The sequence below is a fragment of the Mytilus galloprovincialis genome, chromosome 8 (genome assembly GCF_965363235.1).
Source record: "Mytilus galloprovincialis chromosome 8, xbMytGall1.hap1.1, whole genome shotgun sequence".
Classification (NCBI taxonomy): Eukaryota; Metazoa; Mollusca; class Bivalvia; order Mytilida; family Mytilidae; genus Mytilus; species Mytilus galloprovincialis.
In genome coordinates this window covers 10,684,619-10,698,583 of record NC_134845.1, presented here as the reverse complement: position 1 = coordinate 10,698,583, position 13,965 = coordinate 10,684,619, and the positions used below count along the sequence as shown (strand labels likewise).

Below are 13,965 nucleotides of genomic sequence, written 5' to 3'. Positions count from 1 at the left end.
GTTAAATATATTGAGGTGTAGCTGGCATTTAATTATGATTCAAAACTTCATTTTTTTTCTACTTTCAGAAGATGGACAGAAGATGACCAGAGTATGACACAACACCATGACTAAACATCCTACAATGGATGGCAACTATAATTATCACAAATCAAAACATCGACGTAGTCACATCAAAAACACAAATGGCAGTATGTCGTATAGTTCTTCTGATGACGAGGAAGACTTCCATTCGGACGACAACCTACGACCTTATGAAGAGGTCAAAGTGGCACATAACCACAAAAAGTTAAATGGGTTAGGTAGGTACATCAAATCATGCACTTATTCTGATAGAATATGACATGTATTTCAACCTTTTATTGGAAGACGTCCATAGATGATCAGTCATTGGCAAAATATTACACAATTGCAGTCGAGGTTTCTGCAATATTTGAAATTTTTTATATTGAATAAACAAACATTGTAATAGAACAGGAATAAAATGACTGCATTAAAAGAGATACCACTGTCAGTTGGGGATTTGACAGTAGCAATTTTGTTTTCAATATATTTGAGTCCCAGTGGCTACCTACTCAACCCTGACTGTTCTACCAGTTAAACTGCATGCTCACTCAAATTTCAATTGATGGTGGCATTTCTTCTATTCAAGTGATATTTTATCATAAATGGTCAGGGAAAGAATTTGGTAGTTAATTGTAGAAATCCAGTTTATGTAATAGTAAAAGTTTCACATGTGTCCCTATATATATATGTTGGTACTATTTAAAATGTTGTAAGGGAGATCATCTCCTGATGTTAAATAATCATCTTCAATCTTGTCGATCTTTAAACATTTTCCCGTAGAGACTTTACTCATTTTATTTTTCCTGATCTTTCACTTCTATTGACGCACTTTACATATTTGGTTTATTATTGGAAAATGAATTTGCAATGATTTCACCTTTCATCATTTTTGACTTTTTAAAGTAAAACCTTTGAATGATATCATGATTAATTTTTGACTTTAAAACATTCTATGGTGGGAAAAACAAATCTATAAAAAGTTTGGAATAATACAGTAATCAACTAAAACTTGGTTATATAATTGTGGTCTATAAAAATTCCATTGAAGTATGTTTCTATAAAGAGCTATTGTAACTCAGCCTACATATCATGGTTGGAATTTCTTTTTTCTGGAAGCTGATCAAATAGAAGTGTAATTGAAATCTAGTATTGTTTAGAGACCTCCCTTGTGGATAATAAAAAGGTAATCTATTTCTGTGACACGTCCATGTGATTTATCTTAAAGTAATTCATTATCACAACTTTACTTGTTGCCTGTGATGTCTTACTGGTAGCATCTGCAAAAATCTAGATGGGGACTGTAGACAGGATCAAGGTCTTAGTCTCACTTTTGACTTTTTAAATTTGGACTGGTTGAAATTGTGTACAGCATCCTCCAAAAATAAATCTAGAGGGTACTTTAGAGGATATCTGTTCATAGTATCAGTTTACTTATAAAGACATTGTATGAGGGTTTATACATAAAATTGAGAAAGGAAATGGGGAATGTGTCTCAGGCTAAAACCTAAACTGGAACTACTAGACAGTGGATTCTGAATGCTCCTTTGAGGCATCTGATAAGACCACTTGCCCTAATCATGGCCTTGCTTGTGGCATACAGCTAAACATTAAATGGGACCAAACAAGGATTTAATCCATGATCCCTTTCATTTGACTTAAATTTCATGAAACTATGATGCAGTAAAATGTTTGCCTGTAGAGTCTGTTCAATGCTTCACATTACCATTTCCTATTACCCATCTAACTTTTTCTTTCTGAAAACCTTATAACTACCTGAATACAAATCATTTGCTCTGTAAATTTCCACTCTTCATGACCATTCTATGTTTTAGTATCTACCTGTTATCAGTATACCTCTGTAGCTACTTCAATATCAGTTCTGTTTTTACCAATGATGCCATTGATTTCACATTGTAGGACCATTACACTGGAACAACAAGCCATTAACATCTCAAATTATTTTAGTTTTTCCAAAGAATCCATATTTATTGCAATGCTTTGCTTACATTTGCATGCGTTTACAGAAATGCTGCTAAAATATTTTATTTTATAATTGATGTTTTGTAAAGGGATAAAAGCTGGAAATTAGTCTCTGGGTTTAACATTAGAATTTGTTGATGTAGTAGTGAAGTCATCTTATAAATTATGTAATTTAATGGATTTGAAAGAAAGATTTTGATTTCATTATCAATACATCTAGAATGTTTTGAGCCACTGGGTTTTTCATTTGAACAGATTCTTTTTTGCTTAGATTATATTAATCATCCTTCAATTGTTCCAGATATAGCAAATTAATTTTAATCCAGTTTATACTTCATATCTCTTACAATTTTAATATAGAACTGAAATTCTCCTTTATTTACTGAAAGAAATTTAAGGGGAAAACAAGAATTTTATACTTAATTTTACAGCACTTACGAACTAGAGTTTTTTAAAAACCAAATCAAGAATTAAAGTGTATTGATTCTTCCCTGTGTTATAATGGATTACAATTCTCCTTATTACATCTAGACAATCACGGTTTTATTAGAAAAAAACAAAATTAAAATCTGATCAACCAAGATGGAGTCATTTACAACATCAATTAATCTTCAGTTATTGTTCTTTATAGATACATCGTATTCTTGGCTTACAAGTGAAATTCATACTTTTTTCAGTAGATCCATGAAATGATAGAATATACAAGCATTGAAAGACAGTATATGATTTCTTTTTTTTTATATTGCAAAATTCTGAAATGAAATCTTTGTAGTTTTATAAAGTAATTTCTCCTTAACCAAAGTTGAACTTTCTATTTATATTGGTAAATTGCAGATATGTGAAAGTGATAATTTTTTGACAAAGCAGATTCCTGTACACATCATTATATTATAACAATGCTGAACAGAATGTGGGGATTATCTGCCAGTCCAATTAAGATAACTCTTTCCCTTACTCATACATATTATAACTTTGATAGGATTTATCTCCCTTTGAGAAAATATTACCTCTCTTTATGAAAACAATAAAAGTATTGCAATGCAGTAATTGGACAAACAGTTCAATATCTTATGATCAAATATAATTTTATTGTTATTCTCTTTGTGGCAAAGATATGTTCATTAAATGGACAGTAACTGTTGCAAGAACTCTTCAAGATGGTTGTTATAAGTATTGTATGGTCCTTTAGGAGTCCTCATAAGGTCTCAATGAAATTTGTCTCATTATAGCATTAAACTGTTTTCCATCTTCTATCTGGTACCTTGATAGAAGCCAGTCTATGACAGCCTGTGGGTTGATATATCTCTACACATTACATTTCTGCCAGTTCATCAATAGATCCAATTTCATCACATAATTTAGATACAGAATAACAGAATTTTCCATTTGTAGTTATTGAAATTTTTTTGAAAAGACCTTTAATTGAATTTGTTCCGATTCTGCTTTACATCTCCTAGAAAAATGGAAACCAAGTTGTGATGTAATTTTTCTAAAGAAATTTAATTAGACTAAATTTATTGGTTTCAGCAAAAAGCTTAAGGGAAATTTTAAATGAAATATAAAATGATTACGAACGTTATATTGGCAAAATATGGTAAATTTGATTCAGTGTACTTCTCTGAAGAAATTTAAATTTGATAATTTGTTAATAGATAAAATAGAAAGGAGTGTAGAGTAATTGGATAATTCTGTAATAAGGAAATGGAAACTTAAATTGTCAGGGGAAATTCCATGGTAACAGAACACGGTATTATACAAGTTGAAGGAAAAAGCAAGTTGCTTCTAAATCTGATTATGCTTAGACTACATATTTTCTTGGGAAGGTCTATACTATTATTAGGCAAAAGATTGGGACATTAACCCACCATATCAGAATCAGTTGACTGAGTTGACCTTGAATAACCTTGCCAATGACTTTGACCTTGAATCATGAATGACCTTATGACTTGCATAATCAATATTGAACTTGATTACTTGGTTCTTGTTCATTTTAAACCAGAAATTGAGGATTTTAATTAATGCAGCTAATCATTGTAAATGCAGAGACCTTAGCCAGCTGTATTTAAGTTAGCCCTAACCCTCCACAGAGACCTTAGCCAACTGTATTGAAGTTAGCCCTAACCCTCCACAGAGACCTTAACCAGCTGTATTTAAGTTAGCCCTAACCCTCCACAGAGACCTTAGCCAGCTGTATTTAAGTTAGCCCTAACCCTCCACAGAGACCTTAGCCAGCTGTATTTAAGTTAGCCCTAACCCTTCACGTTCAAGCAGTACTTTCATAATATTAAATTCATTTTAGTTATTGAATTGATACTAGTGCTTGCATTGGTCATTGTCTCATGTCTCTTGCAATATTAGATGTTATTGTGACTGACCTTGATTAGAATGATTTGACCTTCAAGCAATGACTGTGCTACAGCTTTGTTTTTGATAACTGCATGTTGTGATAGAGAGGCTAAAATCAACAGTAACTGCACTGTTCCATTGCTTTCAATATTGTCAAGTGCATGTAGGAATTTTATGTTATGGCTTAATACAACTTATCTTTTTCTTTTCATTACAATTATCATTTCTATGGTAAAATATTGTGGTTGGGATCCCATGTAGTGAAATAAACAACAACAGCCTACCTTCAGCATGATACAAACCTTACTGTGACATGCACCCCTTTGAAAAACAATAAATCATATTTAACAAAACATATACAGTGTCTTACATCACATTAAGCATTCTTAAAACACCAGAAAATATTACAGACCACTTTGAAGTCATTGAGAAATGTTCTGTTTATATAGTTTCAACTTTCATGGCACCAGAAAGATATTTTTTATCAACAATTAGAGGTTAGGTCAGGTCGTTACGTTTTTTTGACATTGGACATCTTACGTAGCTCCTCCGATTCAGATTAATCAAGTTGTTTCACGGTTTATTTTATATTCTGACATTATAAACACAATCAAATATTGTTTATTCTTCTTAAATACCTTCATATATACAGCATTTATACAGATACAAATCACCTGTTAAGTTCTCATAATCCTCCCCACTTTACATGTAATAATCGGTAAAAGATTTTCTAAAATGTGACTATAGCATTGTTGGATATAGTTAGGAAAATGATGCAAACGTATCAAAATGCCTTAGAATTTAGGGGTATGTATTTTATTTCAATTCTTTTCATGGGAAATTGTCAGTAACAGTATATCTTAATTTCTGTTTTGAATGATATATATTTGTGAAAGTTTGTGATCAATAAAAAAATCACTTTATAGTCTAAGAAGTATTTCTTTAAAATATATATAATAAATTAACACATTTTATTGGTGTCTGAAAGCTATTGGAATCTGCAAATAACTCTTTACGTTTTTTTTTAGAAACAATTTGCATTATCAAACCATGACAATAAATTGATATATATATATATGTCTTTAAAAACAACATAAATAAGGAATACAACTTTTTTCACAAATGTTTATTTAAAATAGATTGCCAAATAGGTAAACACCATCATCTTATTGAAGATATAAAAATAGTGATTCATAATTCCTCCATTTGTAAGAAAACTCATGATTCTGCTGGGAATAAACAGCTTTAGCACTGGTTCAGTTCAAATTACTTAATATCTTATGCATAAGAGTTGTTTAAGGAATTAAAGTAAATAATTGGTGAAGATAAATATGACATTAGCTGTTCCCAAGAAGTACATATTATATATGGAAAGGGAGTTAATCCATGAATGAATGTTGATGACCCTAGGGACACAGATTGACATGAATCATGATGATCTTTATCTTGTCAGCTTCAGTGTCTCGACTCAATCAGCCTAATAACCCCACTTTTTTAAGCTTTATTTCTGACCAGTTTTCTTTGAAGTTTCAATACTTCCTCAGTGTATTTTATCCTACTTTCATTCAGAAATTAAACTTCTTTAATATTATTGCTTACTAAATGACAGCTCAAATATTTTATTTTAAAGAATTCATACATCAGGGACCTCATTGTAAAAACGGAAATCAAAAGAGGGTTCTTGTATTATAAATGCAACTTTTCCTCCGAAAAATGTTAAAGTCAATCAAAACATTGGCACAATAATTTCTGAATTTGCTGTAGTAATCATATTCACTTATCTTTTATTTTTGTGCTTCAGCTGCTGTTTATATTATACCAATTGATGCATGTTTTTTTTCTTCATTTGTTGGCTTTTGTATGGTAACAGCCTCTTACCTTTGATGTGCTTATTGTAAGACATCATTTACTTTATGTTTTGTCATGAATATTATTTATATAATTTTTCACTGTCAGCTTATGAATGTTCCACTTTGACAACCCTGTACAATGCCTGGCTCTATAGTAGCCCTTTATGATTTGCTCTTTCAGCTTAAGGAATGTTCTGCTTTGGTATTGCTGTGTTTTAACGCTGGTTTTATGAAAGCCCTGTTTGCACTTCCAGCTTGTGAATGTGACCCTGGTTAAGTAATTCATTATCATTTTCATTATGTCATCTGTCATATGTCACACTTCATAAGATATCTCCTTCATTCATTAAATCAGCCAAAAGTCATAGACATCATATCTCATTAGTTCATATTTCATTTTACAATACAATTTTAAGATTTTTTTAACTTTCTGTGAAAATAAAACACTTCTTTTCTCCAAACATGGATGCAGGAGGTCATTTAGTATAAAGTTTAAAAATAAGATTCAACATGTTTTTTTTTTTCATATTTGAATTTTTGATGAGAGGTATTTGTGACGTTATTGAAAATGGTACTTGAATTAAATTATGAACATATGTGAATCTAGTGAACTACAAAAATACTGCAAGAAAACCATTACATTTTTTTTCCTCAGATTTTTTTAAATTGATTGTCCTTTTGATGTTTTACACCAATGGTATAAATTGCAGTTCACTAGATTCTTCTATGGTATACATCAGGATTGTCTCAAAGAAACCTTCATAAGTGAAACATTATTTATATGAACTAATAGCTAACCAATGGAAGTTTTAATACCTGAGCATGAAAGTATTTTGAGACAATCCCCTGTTTTAATTGTTGTTGCTTTTAATTACTGATTGTTTTTGTGTATTTTTAGTTTTGCTTTTGTTTTGCTAATAGGACTCACACCTGACGTCATTTCAGCGGTGGACAAAAAGGGTCGTCATGACAACCCAAAGGATCCACAGTTGTATCATTACAAGAGTGGTTCTGACGGTGACCTTGACTCAGATCAAGAAAGGTCAGCAAAACATGCTTCTTTAAATGTAAACCACCAGGGCTCTCAGTGTTCTATTTCATCAAATGAACTAGATCATGAACCTTCACGACAAAATGGGAATGTATCAAGATTATCAATGAGTGACTCTGAACAAGAAAATGTTTCACATCGTCATTCCCATGCTTTCCACCAGCCACATGTGCACCAACCTTGTATGGCTCACCATATACCATATCCAGCATTACATCATGCAGGTAAATCTTTAGTTATGTCCCTTTGTTTTAAACAAGTTATCTCCCTTACATTTGAATGACTGCAGAATGACTGCAGTTATCTATGTTCAAATGTAGTTCTTTATGACTTTTATATGTTCTCTTTAATTCTTTTAAATGTCTTCAATGTTAAATGTATGGATAGACAGTAATTTGATGAATGATAAAAAGAAATTAAAAAAAATACACATCAAATTATGCAATTTAAAATTGATTGGTTTTACATTTAGAAAGGAATACACATGCTAGAGTTCTTTGATGATATTAAGAATAAAGAGATGGCATCAGTTATGTGTAGAAATAATAGTTGATAGTTGAGTTAATATCTCTTAATTTATGGAGATAAACTTTATGGAAGCAAGCGAAACAATTATACAAATCAAAATGTCATAAAGTTTTGTGGAAATAATGAAGAAAATTGTCCAAATAGAGACAGATCATCAATCATATAGAGAAATAATGACTGTACAAACATTAGAAAAGATGGCCACTGTGAACTGCAGACGACAAAAATGTGATGGATGATGGGTAATTTGATAAGATGGCACTCTGGGAAGTGTCATTCCATATATTGAGTAGCAGTGAATCATCAGGTGGAAATATACAAAAAATGTTTTACAAAAAATGTAAATTACTATTAGCACTTGCTGTTTTTATAGTAATCCTTTTTACAAATATTGAGCATTTTTTAATGGGTTCGTTTTCTATTATTTTGACTACATGTTGCTTTTAGAAATTTGAAATGGTATTAAATATTTGATAAGCAGGCGTTTTTTTTTTTATTTGACAAATATTAGTCAATTTTCATACCAGTTATTTTGACATAGATGTCTTAATTGTTCGTTTTTGAAATAACATTTAAAGGTGTCAAAATTGTAAATAACGTTTGTAAGCATAAGGAAACACTCAGTTCGCCACTATTTTGATGTAAGGGTTTGTTTTTATTACCCTGGTACCTTCCCGTGAAGTCAGTTGTAATTTTTTGATCTGGATGAAAAGATACAAAAATCAAATATCTACAAAAACACATATTTCCCTCAATCTATGAAAATTAATTTCCTCAAAAGATAAATGAATCGACAGAAGTAGTAGTATTAATGACTCCTGTATTGTAGCAAACTGCAATGTACTTGACATTACTTATCTGGTGTCTGACAACCTTCTGAATATCTGCTTCAACAACAGAAATATGAAAATACATAATATCAGTAGGTTGGCTTTTAGCAAAAAAATGTGGTGTCAAGTGTTCTTATTTATCATTTACATTGAAAACACTTTAGCCTAATGGTGAAAAATAGTTCTAACCTAGTGTATTACAATTAAGTCAAATGTTAGGCATGTATAGTCTGATGAAGGAGTAAAATTGTAACTATATCATAAGTGCTTTAGTGAATAGGTCCTGTTATAATGGCGTAAATAGAGAGTATGTTGAAGTAGCCATTTATAATGGGAAATTGAATATGAAAAACTCTTAAGCACTTATTATAAAAATGATTATCAGTGTGGCTGTTGTATAATTATTATTCTAGATAATAGGTTCACACTAATGCCGGAGCCTGTTATTATGTTAACTATAAACGTAGGTGACAAAGCTTCGGAAAAAAAGTGATTCATTGTCCGTCTATCTAAATATGACAGGTTGTCTTCAGAGACTCTTGTGAGTTTTTTGTAATATAATATTACTTCAATCATCATAGAATAAATTGTATTTTTTCCGATGGAGTGAGGAACGATGATATTACTTTATTATACGGAAGATACTCTGATATTGCATGTTATGATTCCGTTAGAACTCGTCCTGTCATTTGATTTATAACACTTTCCTGCAATCTGAGATTCTTTTCGTATACTTTTATGGCTGTTTATGTAAATAGTTATCATCTTGATTTCCTAATGACGTACTGGAATGAAGTTTAGAATTGTCAATTGTCTTTGTAAATGCATATAAGATGGTAAAATGGATTTAGAAAGTCATTTACATTTTCTCTCTCTAATATTGAAAGATTTATGTATTTATGGTATTGATGCTTTATTTTTGATTGAATGAGTTTTGACTGATATCTTCTAGTTACAAGAAGGTTTAGCAAAAAGCAAAAAACATAATAAAAATAACTATGTACAATTTGTAAAAGGTAAATCACCAGAAAGATTAAAAAACAGCACTACATAATAAAGTCATTTTAAAGACCAGCGCATGGGTTTAGCCTGGTCCTGCAAGTTAGTTTTATTGTTCTTTATGGTCCTGTTCGATGACTGTTAGACATTGGACCAGAAAGGAAAGTTTACAACTGGAAAATTTTAGTTTCAAATTTAGTATTTTTATGTAAACTTTATGTGAAAAGATCTAGCTCTTTGATTGTAATTCAAACTAGATATCATCTCTTTTTTTCTCAATATACTATAAAAGGAAGGTTGGTAAAGTCAATTAATCAAAATACAATAGCTTCTGTAGGAGTAGATATCATTAGTTTTATATGAAATCAACACATAACTTTTATTTTTTATTAAAAGTAGATAGATAGATGTGTTCACATGAAAAATGAGAGTATGATCTGTAATCTACAGGGGTAGTCTAGGATTACCATGCTTTCACCTCAGATCAAGATAAAATAGATAACTATCAGTTAAATTACAACATACATCACAATTCTCACAAGTAAATTGACACATTCATGCACTTTTATCTACTAAAACTGTCATTTCTTTATATATGAAACCATGACTTGGTCATTGAACCAGGAAATTTATTGAACATTTTATAACTAACTCTTGCTGTAATCTTATGATAGTGTATAAGTAGAGGGCATAAACAAAAATGACTCAAAAATTATCTCAAAAATCTCTTTTTTAGCTCACCTGGCCCGAAGGGCCAAGTGAGCTTTTCTCATCACTTGGCGTCCGGCGTCCGTCGTCCGTCGTCCGTCGTCCGTCGTCCGTCGTCGTCGTCGTCGTCGTCCGTCGTTAACTTTTACAAAAATCTTCTCCTCTGAAACTACTGGACCAAATTAAACCAAACTTAGCCACAATCATCATTGGGGTATGTAGTTTAAAAATTGTGTCCGGTGACCCGCCCAACCAACCAAGATGGCCGCCATGGCTAAAAATAGAACATAGGGGTAAAATGCAGTTTTTGGCTTATAACTCAAAAACCAAAGCATTTAGAGCAAATCTGACATGTAGTAAAATTGTTTATCAGGTCAAGATCTATCTGCCCTGAAATTTTGAGATGAATCGGACAATTCGTTGATAGGTTGCTGCCCCTGAATTGGTAATTTTAAGGAAATTTTGCTGTTTTTGGTTATTATCTTGAATATTATTATAGATAGAGATAAACTGTAAACAGCAAAAATGTTCAGCTAAATAAGATCTACAAATAAGTCAACATGACCAAAACGGTCTGTTGACCCTTTAGGAGTTATTGCCCTTTATAGTCAATTTTTAACCATTTTTCGTAAATCTTAGTTATCTTTTACAAAAATCTTCTCCTCTGAAACTACTGGACCAAATTAAACCAAACTTGGCCACAATCATCATTGGGGTATCTACTTTAAAAATTGTGTACGGTGACCCGGCCAACCAATCAAGATGGCCGCCATGGCTAAAAATAGAACATAGGGGTAAAATGCAGTTTTTGGCTTATCACTCAAAAACCAAAGCATTTAGAGCAAATCTGACATGTGGTAAAATTGCTTATCAGGTCAAGATCTATCTGCAACAACAAAAGAAAGAGAGTTTTTAACGACCTCAGCTGGCTATACAACCCTTGCACAATCAACTGAATTTTGCAGAAATCATGAATAGGATAGATTGCCCTTATATGATAATTTTTTATTACCTTTTTGCTTTTTTTGGCAAAGTGGGGGGGGGGGGGGGGGGGGGGGGTGCGCAACAACAAAACTACTTCACACCTTTCTCATTACTTTGCATTTCTTGTTAGATAAATTTTACAAAAATTCTCCCCTGAAACAACTGTTGAATTTAAACAAACTTGGTTTAAATCACCACTAGGATATCCAGGGACCACTGTGTATGATGACCCTGCCTGCCCACATGGCTGAAATAAAACATAGGTTTCAAATGCACTTTTTAGTATTATATCTCTGAAACTAAATGACAGTACAACAGTTGCATTTATCATGCAACAATTGTAAATAAAAATATCAGGTGAGCGACACAGGGTCCTTGGACCCTCTAGTTTATCTTCAATATCTTAAGAAGTTGGTTGAAAATATTTAATTTCATTGATTGTAATAATAATACTATCCTTCTTAAATTTTTACATTGATATAAAAATAAGATATAAAAAATCAGATTTTGGACTGAAATATAATTTGTATGTCTTTACTGTTAGATATTAAATAAAAGAAACAAACAAACAAATAAATAAACAAACAAACAAAATTTTTTTTTCCATGTTTATTAACCATGTTTATTAACCTACAAACTGTTGATGACATTTAATAGTGGTTGACCTTGTATCAGAATATGATTAGTAGTTATTGCCCCTGAATGAGAATAAGTTCGTCCTAATCTTTGCAGTTAAGAATCAGAATTGGATGAACCATCAATGAACTTATTGATCCTTCATCAGAAATAAATCCATATTTCTAACCCTATAATCAGAACTGCTGGAATATTAATTGACCCTGGTTTAGAACTTTATCAGCAGTTATTGCCCTTGGTTGACTGATAAGTATCAAATTTATTCAATGTTTTGTTATCTAGTTTGAATTTTTTATGATACAGATAATTTTGCACTAGAATTTTATCATGTGCCAAGCTGTCAACAACTACACCAATTTTATTGCATTCTTTTGATAAACAATATAATAAGATTTATAAATTGTTAGGTTGTTTGAAAAATATGGGGAGGTGATTCATGCCAAAAAAATATATATAAAAATGTAAGGTAATGATAAGAGATTTTGTGCAACCATTGGCTAGATTTCTTAGTGAAACAGCATACAAAAATGTATCGAATTGGGACTTTAACACGAAAAAAATGTGTGACCAAAGTTTAAATTCCTAATATTTGTAGTGCAAAACGATTCATTATATTGTCTCTGTAAAGAAAGTATTTCATTACATAATATGTATAACATAATAAACAAGGTCAGAAAGGGAATCTTAAGCTGTTAATTTTCTATAATTTAAAGTGTCACATACCATAACAGGTCCATATCAGGTTTCACAAAATTCTTATTGTTACAAGTTATAATTGTTTAAAAGTACAAGTTTTAACTGTCTTTTTAATGTCATCCATTTCTGGAATATTTTTTTAACCAAGTTGGATGTATACATCCTCAGAGCACAAATTTTGTATTACTTGGATAAAGTTGGATTTAATGGAGTTTGAATTATAAGGTAAAGAATCATAATATAAAACTGACACTGCATTTGACATGTAAACCATAATGGAAGTCTAAATACATATAAAAATAGAGGGTGTGGTTGGTGATGATGGAATCTGGACCACCAGAGATCAAAGGACAAAGATGTTAACAACTACAGGTTATTGTACAGCCTTCAACAATGAGCAAAATTCATTCTGTGTAGTAGGCTTATAAAAGCCACAGCAGGATAATATACCTGTCAGGTATTTTCAGATGTGATTTCAAAAAGCCAACATGTAACAGTCACTATTGTCAAATGATTATCTAAGATCATTTGTATCTTCAAACTCATGTCAACCACTGATAATTTTTTTTTTTAAAGCTGAATAAAATTGGTAACTTTGAATTGTTTGTTGTTTTATATGCATTGTCAATAACTGTTTTATAAAGTTGATTGAAAGTAAAATCAGTAACAAAATTGTTTGTTGCTTTATGAGAATATGATAGGAATGTGTATTTACATTATCATAACTTTTAAGTGGTCTTCTATGGTGGTACCTGGAATATATACAAATATTACACAAAGTTTATTTGATTTGCTTAGTGTAAATCAAAACTTGGTGATAAAGCACCAAGCATGAATAAACAATATCAATGAATTGTCTTACTGGAATGCCATAAACATTGCTATCTGTAAATAATTTATATTTCTAATATTTGAGGCAAAGCAATTGTTATACAGTTCATTTGTTGTAACTCACAAAAAGTTAATAAACTAGCATCAAAAGTGAGATAAATATAAAAATACATCAATACATAAATACAAGAATGTCTAATAGATATGGTGTTTCCTTACAGTTGTAAGATCACACAATTTCTCATCAAAAACCTAACAAGATTGATTTATACAATAGACTAGAATTGAAATAATTTGAAATTTATTTTCTCCCAAAGTGTCAATATTTTTATGATTTGTGAGATTAAAGCTTTTGGGATGAATTTTGTAAGCATTTGGATTCTTTTGTATGGAATTCTTAGGACACATTATTTTGTGGTTGTAAGGAAACAAGAAATCTACAAAAGGTCATTATTTTACA

The 13,965-nt window shown here is 31.1% G+C and overlaps 1 protein-coding gene across 6 annotated transcripts in view; it reads left to right on the top strand.

The window, feature by feature from the left end:
* Positions 1 to 13,965, top strand: part of LOC143085059 (teneurin-m-like) — a 132,620-nt gene that overhangs the window by 76,452 nt on the left and 42,203 nt on the right. For all 6 annotated transcript variants that reach the window (XM_076261209.1, XM_076261208.1, XM_076261207.1 and 3 more), the window contains exons 5-6: positions 69 to 302; positions 7,164 to 7,517. In XM_076261209.1, the coding sequence (XP_076117324.1) occupies positions 107 to 302; positions 7,164 to 7,517 (550 nt within the window). In that variant the 5' untranslated portion in view covers positions 69 to 106. The remainder of the gene's footprint in view (positions 1 to 68; positions 303 to 7,163; positions 7,518 to 13,965) is intronic.